The sequence below is a fragment of the Caenorhabditis briggsae genome (genome assembly GCF_000004555.2).
Source record: "Caenorhabditis briggsae complete genome, chrV, whole genome shotgun sequence".
In the NCBI taxonomy this organism is placed as follows: domain Eukaryota; kingdom Metazoa; phylum Nematoda; class Chromadorea; order Rhabditida; family Rhabditidae; genus Caenorhabditis; species Caenorhabditis briggsae.
In genome coordinates this window covers 2,671,840-2,685,839 of record NC_013488.2, presented here as the reverse complement: position 1 = coordinate 2,685,839, position 14,000 = coordinate 2,671,840, and the positions used below count along the sequence as shown (strand labels likewise).

Below are 14,000 nucleotides of genomic sequence, written 5' to 3'. Positions count from 1 at the left end.
GGTAGCAAGCGGGCGGGTAGCTGGCGGGTACGGGTACGGGCGGGTAGCAGCTACCCGTTCGCTACCCGCCCGTCATGGAAAGCGTGTTCAAAAATATATGTTACCAAATTTGTAGATTCAATAAACACCACTTGAAGTTTCCCATACTTTGAGAGCTTTTGAACAAAATACAGTAGACTGCTAAAAATGTGAAGAGAGTAGAAACGAATGCTATCAGATGTAGGTATAATAGATACTCTGCTTCAGTTGTTCTTGCCTTATGAATGTGTTGGCAGGATGAGCCGATAAGCGAGAAATCATCATAGGTGTAGTTTGTGGGCTCAGCAAGTAAGCGTAATACTTCTGGGGATAGTGGGTACATTTGCCAAATGAAGCTGAATTTGATAAACAAAAGCTTGGAATAGAATTGTTGAGATTGACTGTTGAGATTGTTGATATTGATTAGGTGACTTTTCAGCTGTCGTAAAAAATTTTCAGCAGGAAAAAGCGTATTTCCTTTTGATAGATAAATGAAGAGTGAAATTGAAAAAACAAATTTCGAAGAGGTATGAACGAGTTAATTGTTGGAAGTTCAAAACTGACTGTTAGGACATCCAGAAATGAGTCAAACCATCTGAAAGTCCGTCTCGGTTTTCAGATTACCTGACAAAGACACAAAATCCGCTTCTTAGAATATAGTGCACCTGGAATTTTTTAGTATGATGTGAAATGAAAAAAATGCATGAAAAGTTTGCATAACTTCCTCGACAGACAAAAATGTTCAGCTGTCAATTTTTATTGCTACCCTAGGTATACCTAGTGCATAACCATAAACGAACAGTATTCTACAACCTGACTGATATACACAGCAGTGATGGGAGGAAACGTTTTTTTTCTCGAAATACGGAAAACGGAAACGGAAACGGAAAGGGGAATTTTTTTCCGCGGAAAACGAAAACGAAAAAAACGAGTAAAAAATTTCACGGAAAACGGAAACTGAAACGGATTTTTTTCCGCGGAAATGGAAACGGAAAAAAATCTTCAAAAATCGGGCGGAAAACGGAAAACGGAAAAATAAAACGGAAATGGAAATTTCTGTTTTGCGTCTGTTTTTCGGTATTTTTTTCCCATCATGAAAAAAAAACACTTTTTAACATTTGAAGACTATATTTGCCTCACTTTCCATGCTTATTTCGAGCCAGCTTCAGTTAAACGTTTCGTCAATTTTTACATTTTTTTTCGTTTCCGCTGAAAAAAAGTTGGCGATTTTTCTGGAAAACGGAAACGGAAACATAAACTCCTCCCATCACTGATATACAGTACCTATCCATAAGATATACAAAAACGTGTTTTTCAGTTGATTTTCGGCCATTTTCCGGAGTCTGCAGCTCAGCTGTCAAGTGTCCGATCACTTTGAAAAGTTTGGAGGGTGTGAAACAGACCTAGATTGAGAACTTTGCATTTGCAGAATTTTTTGAAAATTCCCAGTTACTCAGCTACTTACCGATTTCTGGAAGACCCAAGTTATACCTTTTTATGCACTAAAAAATAGAGGGGATGGATACAAGCAGTCAGTATCAATTTCTTATATGACAACACCAACCAACCAACCGATCCCCGGTCAGTTCGCGTTCTCTCTGTCTACGTCCTGATTTAATAAAAACGTAGTTCTGTCCAACGTGATCAAAAGTCCGCCCTCGATAGGTCAAGAACGGCTATTCGGGACAGCAGGTCGTTATATTTTTATTTTTCCCCTTGCTTGATTCGAAATGCAAAATAAATCTCCGGTCCAGTGCTCAAAATATCGAATCTTGCTTCTTTGAATTTTCCAACATTCGATCTTTGTGATTTTACGTCTGTTTTGAATTTTTGGATTCTCAAGGAACCCCATTTTCCATTCCAGACAAAAAACCTAGCACAATTTTTCCATGATTAATCTGTGAGTGCTTCCGAACTCAGTTTTTTTGACATCGTCATGGGAAAGTAATTTTTTGAATTTTCAATGGTTTGATCTTCGGAATTTTTTTTGAATAAATTTGAATCAGATGCGCTTGATGGATTTTTCTGATTGGAAGATTTCTTTGGAAAGTTATAAAAATGCAATATTATTTCAACTTTGAACCCATATATCACATTTCCTGTAAAAAACTGAGAGGTTGTCAACTGATAAAATGTTTATCATAATATCAAAATCATTTCATCAGTTAACCAAGTTTTGATATCTTTTACAGAAACCTAGATAAATAGGATCAAAGTGGAAAGTTGATTCTGAAAACCCCCAAAATCCAAACTGCAATTATCCCCAATCATAAATTATGAAAATTCTGCACAATCGGATCTCTGAAATTGCTTCTTAAATTGCTTCCGTCTTGTAGAACTACCCGATTATGCCATTCTATTATATCAATTCACCTGTCAAAAATTCAGATTTCGATCAAAAATCCATTTTGACTACGAAATTTTTGAGTTTGTCTACCTATAAATTACTAGAAAGTCTAGTCACTTTTTCATCAAATTTTCGAAATTAGTTTCTGTAATTTTTTTTTGAAAAAACAAGGTTCTGTTTCGTTAGTCAGATGCTTTCTCTAGAATTTATTTTCTGGGAAAAAAGATACCGGTAACATTCTAGAACGCCACCCGAACCGTCATCTTTGAGCCCATTTATCTCACTTCCTGTGAAAGATATAGAAAACCAGCAAGCTGGTGCGCCTTCGGCGCGATTTAACCTAGTTTTTACTGGCGCGTAGCTCCGCTCCTCGTTTTTCTTGAAGGGTCACGTCAATTTTTATTTTTTAAGTTTTTCAAAAGTAGACAGATTCTCATCGGGACAGACAGACGCGTCTAGCGTTATATATATACCAGCCTGTTTGCCGCGCCTCCGGCGCTTCAAAGAGCTGGCTGGTGGGCCTTCGGCGCAATGTAACCTATACCTTTTACTGTTCGTCGCTTCTTGACTCACATTTTAAAGAAGAGACGCAACTTCATTTATCTTCTTTATATATATATAACGCTACACGCGTCTGTTGGTCCCGGTGTCATTCTGTCGACTTGAAAAAGTTGAAAAATAAATATGGATTTACGTGACCTTTTGAGAAAAAACAAGGAGCGGAGCGACCAACCAGTTAAGAAACTAGGCAAATAATTTGGAGGGTACAAAAATTTTGGGGTCATTGGGGTACAAAGCAATTTAGGAAAAAATCCTCAATTCGGGGCTACAAAACACATGAAAAAAGGCTTAGTTTGTACCCCCGAATTGTTGATTTTGTCCCCTAAATTACTTTGTACCCCCTCGCACCCCCGAATTGTTGTACCATCCGAATTATTTGCCAAGAAACTGGGTTAAATCGCGCCGAAGACTCACCAGCTTGCTGGTTTATTATAAGAATGATAACGAAGATTGATTAATTAATAAAATAGTACTGATATCATGATAAACATTTCGGCTCTGTATGATTATAATGGTATTTTGAGAAAATCGTGGTATTTTGAGAAAATCGTGGTATTTTGAGAATATCAAGGTATCTTGAGAATAAGATGGTATTTCGAGAATTGAATAGTGTTTTGCCTAATTTTCAGCAATTTGATCATTTTTAATAGATTTAAGATCGTACTTTCGAAATCTAATCTGATAACTATAGTTTCAAGATAGTTTTGTATTTCCTTTCTTTACGTTAACAGCATTCATTTGCTTGTCTCTTCTTCAGTTGAAGAATACGGTCTGTAAGTGTACTGCCTTGAAAAATCTTGGCAGTTGTCAGTTTTCCGAAATATATATACATTTCTTGTTATATGTCTTGAAACTATAGTTATCAGATTAGATTTTGAAAGTACGATCTTAAATGTGTTAAAAATGATCAAAATTCTGAAAATTAGACAAAACACTATTCAATTCTCAAAATACCATCTTATTCTCAAAATGCCTTGTTATTCTCAAAATACCTCTATTTTCTCAAAACATCATTATAATCATACAGAGCCAACATTTAATTAGTTGACAAATTTTTGATGTATTTAAAAAAAAAAGAGATATATAGGCTCAAAAGTGGACGGTTGGTTGACAAATGTAGTTTTCATGGAACTTCTAGAAATTTCGAAGAGAGCCTGGAACAATTAGTTCGACTTTTTTCGTGTGAAGTACTCATTGTTATTGTTATTCTAAGTAAAACTTTTTTTTGGAAAATTTCGCTCATTTTGTTCCGTATTTGCTCTAATAGAAACCCACCCGTGCACTGAGCTTAATTAACTCGGCTCTTGTAAAAGATATTGAAAATTGTTCCACTGATAAAATATTTATCATAATATTACCAATCATTACTAATAACATTCACCAGATTCTGTATGTGCGTATGTATGTAGCGCACCTTATCACCCATTCAAAGTCAACCGATCGAGCTGAAACCTGGACAGGCAGATCAGAATTGTGTCTTAGTTGATGCCCGAACTTTTGGTTTTTCTAAATTTTGATTTTGAAGTCTTCTGGAGACGTTCCTTGGTTTCACCACACTAAAGGGTGGTGGGCAGAAAGGTCGATGGTGGAGGCCGACCGGAGGCCAGGAGGTTCAGCCCCGAAGGGGCGTAAACCGACTGGTATTTTAACAAGTGACAAAATTTTGATATCTCTTATAGAAACCGAGATAATTAGCTTCAAAGTGTAGAGGGCGGGCTTCTATTAGAGCAAATACAGTAACTCGTCACGAAAATTCCCCGAAATCTTTCCATTCTTCCGTCGTTCGAGCAAATTCTGATTCATAAGTACCCAATTGACTTTTGTCTAAATTTCAAAAAAAATGTCTATAATCTTCGTCTCAATTTTCACTTCCTACACCCAATCATTTTCAAAAAAGCCTAAATCACTATTTTTTGATTCCTTTCACTATCTCTATGACTCAAAAACAAGACGTCTGAATAGAGATTGGAATAGAAAAAGTCTGAAAATTTTCGACGAAAACACACTCTGAAAAAATCCTGGATAGTTACACTTTATCAGCTAGAGTCAAAAATTCATGAAGGGTTAGTCACCTGAAAAATTTTGAAAAAGACACTAATTGAGCGTTTTTTTTGCCTGGAAATTTGAAAAAAAAATTTTCGTTTTCTGATAAAAATCACATGTTTATTTTAAGATTTTCGAAATTTTTTTCCAGAAAAATTTTTTTTCTTTTTTTTTCCCGAATTTTTTTTCCTTTCGAAATTTTTTTCCTATGAACATTTTCTTTGTTTTCATTAATTTTCTAATCTGCATAAGTTTTTTTTCTGAACAGTCTAGCCAGAGTTTGTTTTTTTTCCAAATTTCAGCGAAAATTGAAAACTCTGGGAGACATACAGCGAAAATTTTTGAAAACTTTGGAATAACATGGAAAACGGTGTGTTCTGATAAGGAGGTGGGTCTGGTAAAGGGTAGACGTCACATCAGTCATTCGCCAACTCTATCGACGCGGCACCCTCTCTCTACTTTGAGCTCAATTATCTCGGTTCTTGTGAAAGATATCAAAAACCTGTCAACTGATAAATTACTTATTATAATATCACTAACATTTTCACAGTTTACAAATTTTCAATATCTTTTACCGAAATTGAGATAATTGGGCTCAAAGTCATAGTATAAGAATGGCGCCCTATAAGAGCAATTACGGTGTTTCAACTGCTCAAAATGTTTTTATGGGCAAAATTTAAAATTTTTTCACATTCCAAAAGCTAAAATTTTTTAATATTTTAAAAAATTGATCTTACTTCAAATCATCATAATTGTTTTTCGGTAATTTTCAGGCGTTCTCCATTTTCGAGTAGCTAAAAAAGCTAAAAAACAAGTTTATGTTATTGAACCAGTTACGCGATTTATGTTATTTGATCAAAATACACATACTTCCTGGATAAATCAAGTTTTCTGATTCTAATAAATCAAGTTAGGTGACTTTTATTTGAAAAATCATCATGGAACCTTTCAAGTTCTCGAAACTACACTCCAATAGCATGACCTCGTTATCTTTCAACTTCTAGTCGATTTATCTCGGTTCCTGTTAAAGATATCAAAATGTAGTAAATTGATAAAATGTTTATCATAATATCAGCAAAATTTTATCAGTCTACCACTTTTTGATATCTTTTACAGAAACCAAGATAAATTGGCTTAAACTTGACAATGTAAGGGCTTTTTTGGTTCATGTCCTTCGCTAAACTTTCAACCAGTCTATCTGATTCCCTGTCAAATAAATCACAAAGTAGTTAACTGATAAAATGTTTATCATAATATCAGTAAAATTTTATCAGTTGATCACTTCTTGATATCTTTCACAGGAACCGAGATAAATTGATTGGCTTAAAATTAGCTGTCCTATTGTTCTCTGTGCTTTCCCATCTATTGCTCTCTATGCTCTCCTTTGATTAAATTCACTTGAAAATAAGAAAATTACGTCGGTTTTTCTTTCTTTAATCAAATCGTTTTCTTCAGGTTGAGAAGGAAAAAAATATGAGAAGTGGACAGTCAGACATGGGTGAGTTCTCCAACGAAGTCTACCTCGGCACCTACTTTCTCATACTTTTGCTTCAAATATGTTGTACAGCTGTCAATGGACTTATCATTGTGTTCTTTGCGAAGTAAGTGTAGATAGAAGTACAGTACTACTAGACCATTGCACTTTTGAGCACAATTATCTCAGAATCTGTGAGAGATATCAAAAATTTGTGAACTGATGAAATGTTTATCGTATGATCATCAAAGTTTTTGTAGTTTAAAGGTTTTTGGCATCTCTAATGGATATTCAGATAATTGAGCTCAAAGTGCAAACATATGGTAGCAGTCTATAAGAGCGTGTAACTTCGGCTTTTCTTGGCCCTGTTTTGGTCAAAAGAAGCCCACTGGCGGCATAATAGTGGACCATTTTCTCTGTCGCTGGACCTGTTGGAAACCGTGGAAAAAAGCTCTCAAATACCTTCTTATGATTTTTGGCCACATTGTAGTTCGTAGGAATACGCTCAATTTCAGTAAAGGTCTAATCCGGAGCCTGACCAGCCTCCTGCAAGGTGCATAAAACCAGATTTGGCTTTGTTAACCCAAAAGAGCAAAAATCCTTTTGCAAGTTCATAGAGTATATTTTACCATGTTAGGCTTTGATAAAGAAAACCTTGGACCGCGTAGCTCAGCCGGCCATTCCCCGGGTATATCAACCACAATTAACAGCAGAACCATTATCCAATGTTCCAGACTTCCCGTACTACGCAAAAACAAACATCTCCGTCTAGTCTCCTACCTTTCTGTTGGAGACTTTGTAACTGCAATTGCCGAAGCCCCATACATCATTTACATGATCCTCAACTGGAATCCCAACCAACTGGACTTCAATCCTCTGTACATTCTCATCTCCTCCATCCCGCTACCTATGCAGCTGAAAATTTCAGCAACGATCACCATTGGGTTAGCGTTGAGTAGGAACTTGGTAAGAGACATAAAAACATCTGATTTTGAAAATGAAATTCCAGGCAGTATTCTTCCCGGGATGGTTTCGAAAAATGGAAGAAAGCTATTATGCTGAAATCGTGCTAGCTATTGGAATCCTTTTGGCACTATTTGACGCAATACTCTGGTTTGGGTTATCCCCACCAACTCGTATGCCAAATTGCGGAACTAGTGGATGTTTTGTTAGCGATCAGTTTCGATACTATTGGGGAATTTCGAATATGGTGAGTCTCTAAGGAACATAGAATCTTAAACTTGAAAATTTCAGTTACTCGGATTCCTGGTGTTATTTTTATCCGTTAGTATTTGTTTTAAAATCAAAGCTGTTGAGAAGAGAACACCGATGACGAATTCAGTTCTTCAAAGGAACAAGTTTCAGCAGGTTCGTATTTTATAGCTTTCGTCCCATGAGATTGTTTGTAAGAGGTCTTTTGAAATACCTTATTTGCTCATACTTGAGCTTTAAGCTCAATTATCTTGGTTCCTTCAAAAGATATCATAAAAATATCAACTGATAAATTTGTTCATCATAATATCATCAATATTTTATCAGTTGACGGATTTTTGATATCTCTCATGGGAACCGAGATAATTGAGCTCCAAGGTGGTCCACACTTCCCTTTGACAAAACTAAACAATTTTCAAAAAAAAATTTTTGTTTAGGCAAACCGAACGTCTACTGGAATTCTAATTTCCTCGTTATTCTTCCTAACAACTCCTAGTGTGTGCGTGGGAGTTGTTGAGCTGGCAGGATACTCGATTTTCCGACTAGTGGGACCATTTTATTCGGCCAGTTTGATGGCTAGTGGTGAGTCACAAAACTGAAAACTTACTTGCACTTTCGAGCTTAATTATCTCGGTTTCTATGAAAAATATCAAAAATGTTTCAACTAATTAATTGTTTATCATTATGTCATCAACATTTTTTTATTTTGCAAATTTTTTATAACTTTCATAAGAAGCGAGATAAATTGGCTCGAGTATGACAGTTTGGAAGCCCTGGTTTAATGGGTACTATAACAGAACGTCACCCCTTGCATTTTTGAACTCAATTATCTCAGTTACTGTGTGAGATATCAAAACTTTGTCAACTGTTAAAATGTTTGTCCTAATACCACCAACACGATTTTTCATTGAATGAAGTGAACCAATGGTGACAGATATCAGTTCAACTACTGATAAAATGACAAGACATATTTAAGCAATCCCATTAAATACCTACTAACCGGGCCAAGACAAAAAACATGAGCTTTGAAAAATCACGAAAAACTGACAAATAAAAACCAAGAGTTTGTCTGTTTCAGGAATCTGCAACGGAATCATTTTCATCGGTTGCAATGGTGACACTCGTCGTTTGATCATAAATAAAAGCGGACCTTCTATGACCCACACGGTTTCAGTAGCCGCGAAATCTGTTGTGATAAGATACTAATTATTTGTAATAATGATTATTTATAATATTGTGAAATATAAATACGATTTTACTTCTTTCAGTTAATCATGTTCTGTTGAGTGTCAAAAAAGAGGCCAGAAAATTCAAAACAACAAAAAATTATTCAAAAATCGTACTACTGTAGTTCCTTGAAGGTATGAGATCTTGGAAAAAAAATAATGTCCACAAAATTCCGTTCATATAGAACTTATGGCCCCACCGTTGGAGGTGCCGCGCCGCTACCGGCTGAGCTACGGTAGCGCAAGCTGCGCGGGCGACCGCGATAGCTACGCGCCACTGTACCGTCACTAGAATGCTGAATCGACTCGAAAATCGACGATTTTTTGTCAACTTTGAAATCGACACAATCGACATTCAACAATTCGACAAAGCTATTTGTTGATGAAAATCGAACTTCTCGTTGTCGATTTTTGTCGATTTTAAGTCGACGAAATCGACGAAAATTGATTCCTGTCAATTTTGCGACGACGAAAATCGACAAGAATCGACTTTTGTCGATTTTGAGTCGACTTAAAATCGACAAAAAATCGACAAAAGTCGAAAAAACGTGGTGGCCTAGGAAACTCAACTTACAACAGTTAGGCCACCATGTAAAAATAGCCTAGAAAACACACCAGGGTCATGTTAGGACATTTTTAGGCTATTTTGAAGTGGTGGCCTAGAAAACCAAATTTGCATAAGTTCGGCCACTATGTCAAAATGAACACACTGACAGTTTCAAACAGGCACAACAAAAGAACAGAGAGTTTCTAGGTCACCAGCCGTGTAATCCTCTCGGTCTCGGATTAAAAAACGGCAAAAGTCGATTTTTGTCGATTTTTGTCGATTCTTGTCGATTTTGATTTGATTCAAAATCGACAAAATTTTACTTTTTCTTTTTATTTTCACTTTCATCGACTTTTGAAAAGTCGATTTTTTATCGATTTTTGATCGAGTCGACGAAATCGACACCGATTTTGTCGATTTTTGTCGATTGTCAACAATCGACACAGCACACTAACCGTCACACCAAAATGCATACCATAACTCCATAAAACACTCCGAAAAATCTGTTAACGTACTCAAAATAAAAAATTGAAGTTTTGGTTTCTAGTAACGTACTGTTTTTTTGAGTTTTCACACAAATGATTCGAAAAAAAATGGTTAATTAATTTGTCTAAAAATAAATAAATCTCGGCGAAATGAGTCTTTTTGAATTTCTCGAAATTCAAATGTTTTTGTCTGAATTCAAAACTCAAATTTTCCAAGAAAACGAAAAAATTATTTGGAAAGAGGTTCGGAAAAAACAAACGAGATTGTATAAAAGTAGGGAAAACGAATAATTTTAATTGTTGTTCGGATTTTTTTGTTTTTTTTTCCAGAATGCGTTGAATACCTTTAGTCTTGTAAAATACTGTAACATTTAATCAATTAAAAATTCACTTCCTTCTCTTCTAGATCCTTTTCGTTCCTTCTAGATCCTTCTAGATGATTATTTTTCAAAAAGTTTGAGGTATCGCGCCGTTATCGGCTCAGCTACGCGGTGTCCATAGTCGACCGATGGCCCCGAACCCTTTTGCTATATTAACTCTTATAAATTCCTAACTTTCATCAATGCGTTTTTCCAATTCTGAAGTATTCCTGATTTCTCACACTTCCCACATAATAAACTAGAATCGAAATTTTCTCTCGAACAACAAAAGCAGTCAATTTCGTTGTAAGAGTGTGTGATAGAAGTGTCTGGATCCAAATTTTCTGTTTTCTTGATCCTTTCGAAATTTAAATTCTCTACTTTTTGATCTGAAAATTTCAGAAACGGTTTCTAGATTATTTAAACACTGTCGGAGTTAGGAGCGCGGCTTTTTGGTAAGGTCACTTTTGGGACGGGTAGGATTCGGCGTACTAGCGGCCCTAGAAGGTTTGGTCCACGGTAACCTACCCACGGCCTGAACCGCGGCCGACCGCGGCCCTTTTTCCGAAGCCTTGGGGTGTGTCAAAAAGTGACACAGTAATGTTAGAAAACGTGATAAAAGCGCTGGTTAGTCACTAGTCACTTTAATCAGGATCTAACTTGTCATCCAGGTTTCAGGAAACTCCACTATTTGACGTTACGTTGATATGAAAATTGCAGACATTCCCTCTCTAGAACTAATCATATTTCGAGGTTACATATGTATTCTTTTCAAATTTTTGTTTTTTAGTGACTCTGCCGTTCTCATGTTTTTTCTTATCATTTTTTTTCAGTTCGTGTGTTAACCATGAATTCTTTTTTACCGTACACACTCTAATATAATAGAACGCCTCGTTATATTTTTATTTTTCCCCTTGCTTGATTTGAAAGGACAATAAATCTCCGGTCCAGTGCTCAAAATATCGAATCTTGCTTCTTTGAATTTTCCAACATTCGATCCTTGTCTTATTACTTCTGTTCAGAATTTTTGGATCCTCAAGGAACCCCATTTTCCATTCCAGACAAAAAACCTAGCACAATTTTCCCATGATTAATCTGTTAGTGCTTCCTAACTCAGTTTTTTTGACATCGTCATGGGAAAGTAATTTTTTGAATTTTCAAAGATTTGATCTTCGGAAATTTTATTGAATAAATTTGAATCAGATGCGCTTGATAGATTTTTCTGAGTTGAAGATTTCTTTGGAAAGTTATAAAAAATTCAATATTGTTTCAACTTTGAACCCATATATCTCATTTCCTGTTGAAGATATCCAAAAGAGGTCAACTGACAAAATGTTTATCATAATATCAAAATCATTTTATCAGTTAACCAAGTTTTGATATCTTTTACAGAAACCTAGATAAATAGGATCAAAGTGGAAAGTTGGTTCTGAAAACCCCCAAAATCCAAACTGCAATTATCCCCAATCATAAATTATGAAAATTCTGCACAATCGGATCTCTGAAATTGGTTCTTAAATTTCTTCCGTCTTGTAGAACTACCCGATTCAACTATGCCATTCTATTATATCAATTCACCTGTCAAAAATTCCGATTTCGATTAAATATCCATTTTATCTCATTTCCTGTTGAAGATATCCAAAAGTGGTCAACTGACAAAATGTTTATCATAATATCAAAATCATTTTATCAGTTACCGTAAAACCTCTAATAGAACGACACCCGGATCGTCCACTTTGAGCCTATATATCTCACTTCTTTGAAAGATATCAAAAACGTGGTTAACTAGTAAAATGTTTATCAGGATATCAGCAACATTTTACTAGTCAGCCACTTTTTGATATTTTTNGCAGAAAATGAGATATATAGGNTCAAAGNGGNNGATCCGGGNGTCGTTCTATTTGGGAGGTTTTACGGTAACCACTTTTTGATATCTTTCACAGAAACCAAGAAAAATTGGCTTAAAGACTGGTCATTCTATTGGTCACTTCATTCATTCCGGTTCCTCTGAATACCATAATTTTTAATACAGCTTTCTGAAAATCCCCATTTTGAATTACAAAATGTTTTGCTTGTGTATGAATTATTGGATAGTCTCGACTTTATCATCAAGTTTTCGAAACTTCAAAACACCTAATACTACCGTAAAATCTCTAATCGTCAAATTTGAGCCCTTGTATCTCCTTTCCTAAAAAAGAAATTAACAAGTTGTCACATGACAATATGTTTATCATAACATCAGAAATATTTAGCTAGTTGACCATTTTTTAATATCTCTCATAGGGACCGAGATAAATTGGCTTAAAGTTGAAAATGAATGCTTCGGCTTCCTCTGCATCAGGGTGGTTACAGTAATCTCAAATTTTTCAGAGCCCATCACGAAAAAATGAGCACCCATCCAACTGATTCGGACAACGACTTTTCCGATGAAATCTATCTTGGCACCTATATTTTAGTACTATCATTACAAACATGTTGCGCTGCCATCAACGGACTTATCATCCTGATTTTTGTAAAGTAAGCAAGAATTTTAGAGTTTGTTCTATTTTGATGAGGTCCTAAAAAAACAAGGGCCCCTTAAAAAAGGACCCTAAACCAGGCCTTAAAAATGTACTCTGAAAAAATGAACCCTAAAAAAAAGGTCTCTTAAATATACCCCTGAAAAAAATTGATCTTAAAAAGAGACCCTGGAAAAAGGCCTTTGACAAGGGACCCTGAAAAAATGGACCCATAATAAAAATAAATAATTTTGCAGAGTTCCAACCCTCGAAAAAACAAACACCTCCGTCTTGTGTCGTACCTTTCTGTGGGAGACTTTCTCTACGCTATCGGCGAAGCCCCATACATCATTTACATGATCCTCAACTGGAATCCCAACCAACTGGACTTCAATCCTCTGTACATTCTCATCTCCTCCATCCCGCTACCTATGCAGTTGAAAATTTCAGCAACCATTACTATTGGTATAGCGTTGAGTAGGAACTTGGTAAGAGACATAAAAACATCTGATTTTGAAACTGAAATTCCAGGCAGTATTCTTCCCGGGATGGTTTCGAAAAATGGAACCATCCATTTATTCTGAAATCGTGGTAGTAACTGGCATCCTTTTGGCACTGTTTGACGCAACTTTATGGTTCATTCTATCCCCGCCAAAACGGAGACCAAACTGTGGAACTAGTGGATGTTTTGTGAGCAATGAGTTTCGATACTATTGGGGAATCTCAAATATGGTTAGTGTCTTGTGGGGTCCAGTTGATAAAATTTTGAAATTCCAGTGTTTGGGACTAATAGTTGTATTCCTATCCATTTGCTTATGCTTCAAAATCCGAGCCGTTGAGAAAGATACCGTAGCGACAAATTCGGTAGATCGCAATCAGAGAAAATTTCAACAGGTTCGTATCTAGCTAGCTTGATACCGAGAACGTGTCTCATTTTAGGCGAATCGCACGTCTACTGGAATTCTAATATCTTCTCTGTTTTTCCTAACAACTCCCAGTGTTTTCGTGGGAATTGTTGAGTTGACTGGATACTCGATTTTCCGGCTAGTGGGACCATTTTATTCAGCCAGTGTGATGGCCAGTGGTGAGTTGGGCAAATTGGAGGCTGTGACCAGTGTATCCTTTCGACACGACTTCGAGAAATTCCTTGAAAAATCTCGAGGAAATCCTCGAGGAACTATTCGAAAAATTTTTTGAGACGAAATCATTTTGCAGTGGTGGCCTAACTTT

General features: G+C 36.0%; 2 protein-coding genes across 2 annotated transcripts in view; both read left to right on the top strand.

Annotated features, from left to right (window-relative positions):
• Nucleotides 1-6,463: 6,463 nt before the first annotated feature.
• Nucleotides 6,464-8,861, top strand: CBG21843 (the record flags this gene model as incomplete). Its single annotated transcript, XM_002635602.2, has 6 exons — nucleotides 6,464-6,570; nucleotides 7,178-7,409; nucleotides 7,453-7,653; nucleotides 7,698-7,811; nucleotides 8,093-8,237; nucleotides 8,734-8,861. The coding sequence occupies 6 exons, from the start codon at nucleotides 6,464-6,466 to the stop codon at nucleotides 8,859-8,861; spliced, it is 927 nt and encodes a 308-aa protein (XP_002635648.2).
• A 4,265-nt stretch (nucleotides 8,862-13,126) lies between these two features.
• The window catches only part of CBG21842, a gene marked incomplete at both ends in the record, with an annotated part of 1,506 nt that continues 632 nt past the window's right edge, over nucleotides 13,127-14,000 (top strand). Inside the window, 4 exons of the mRNA XM_002635601.2 lie at nucleotides 13,127-13,258; nucleotides 13,302-13,502; nucleotides 13,548-13,664; nucleotides 13,710-13,854. Of these exons, the coding sequence (XP_002635647.2) occupies nucleotides 13,127-13,258; nucleotides 13,302-13,502; nucleotides 13,548-13,664; nucleotides 13,710-13,854 (595 nt within the window). The remainder of the gene's footprint in view (nucleotides 13,259-13,301; nucleotides 13,503-13,547; nucleotides 13,665-13,709; nucleotides 13,855-14,000) is intronic.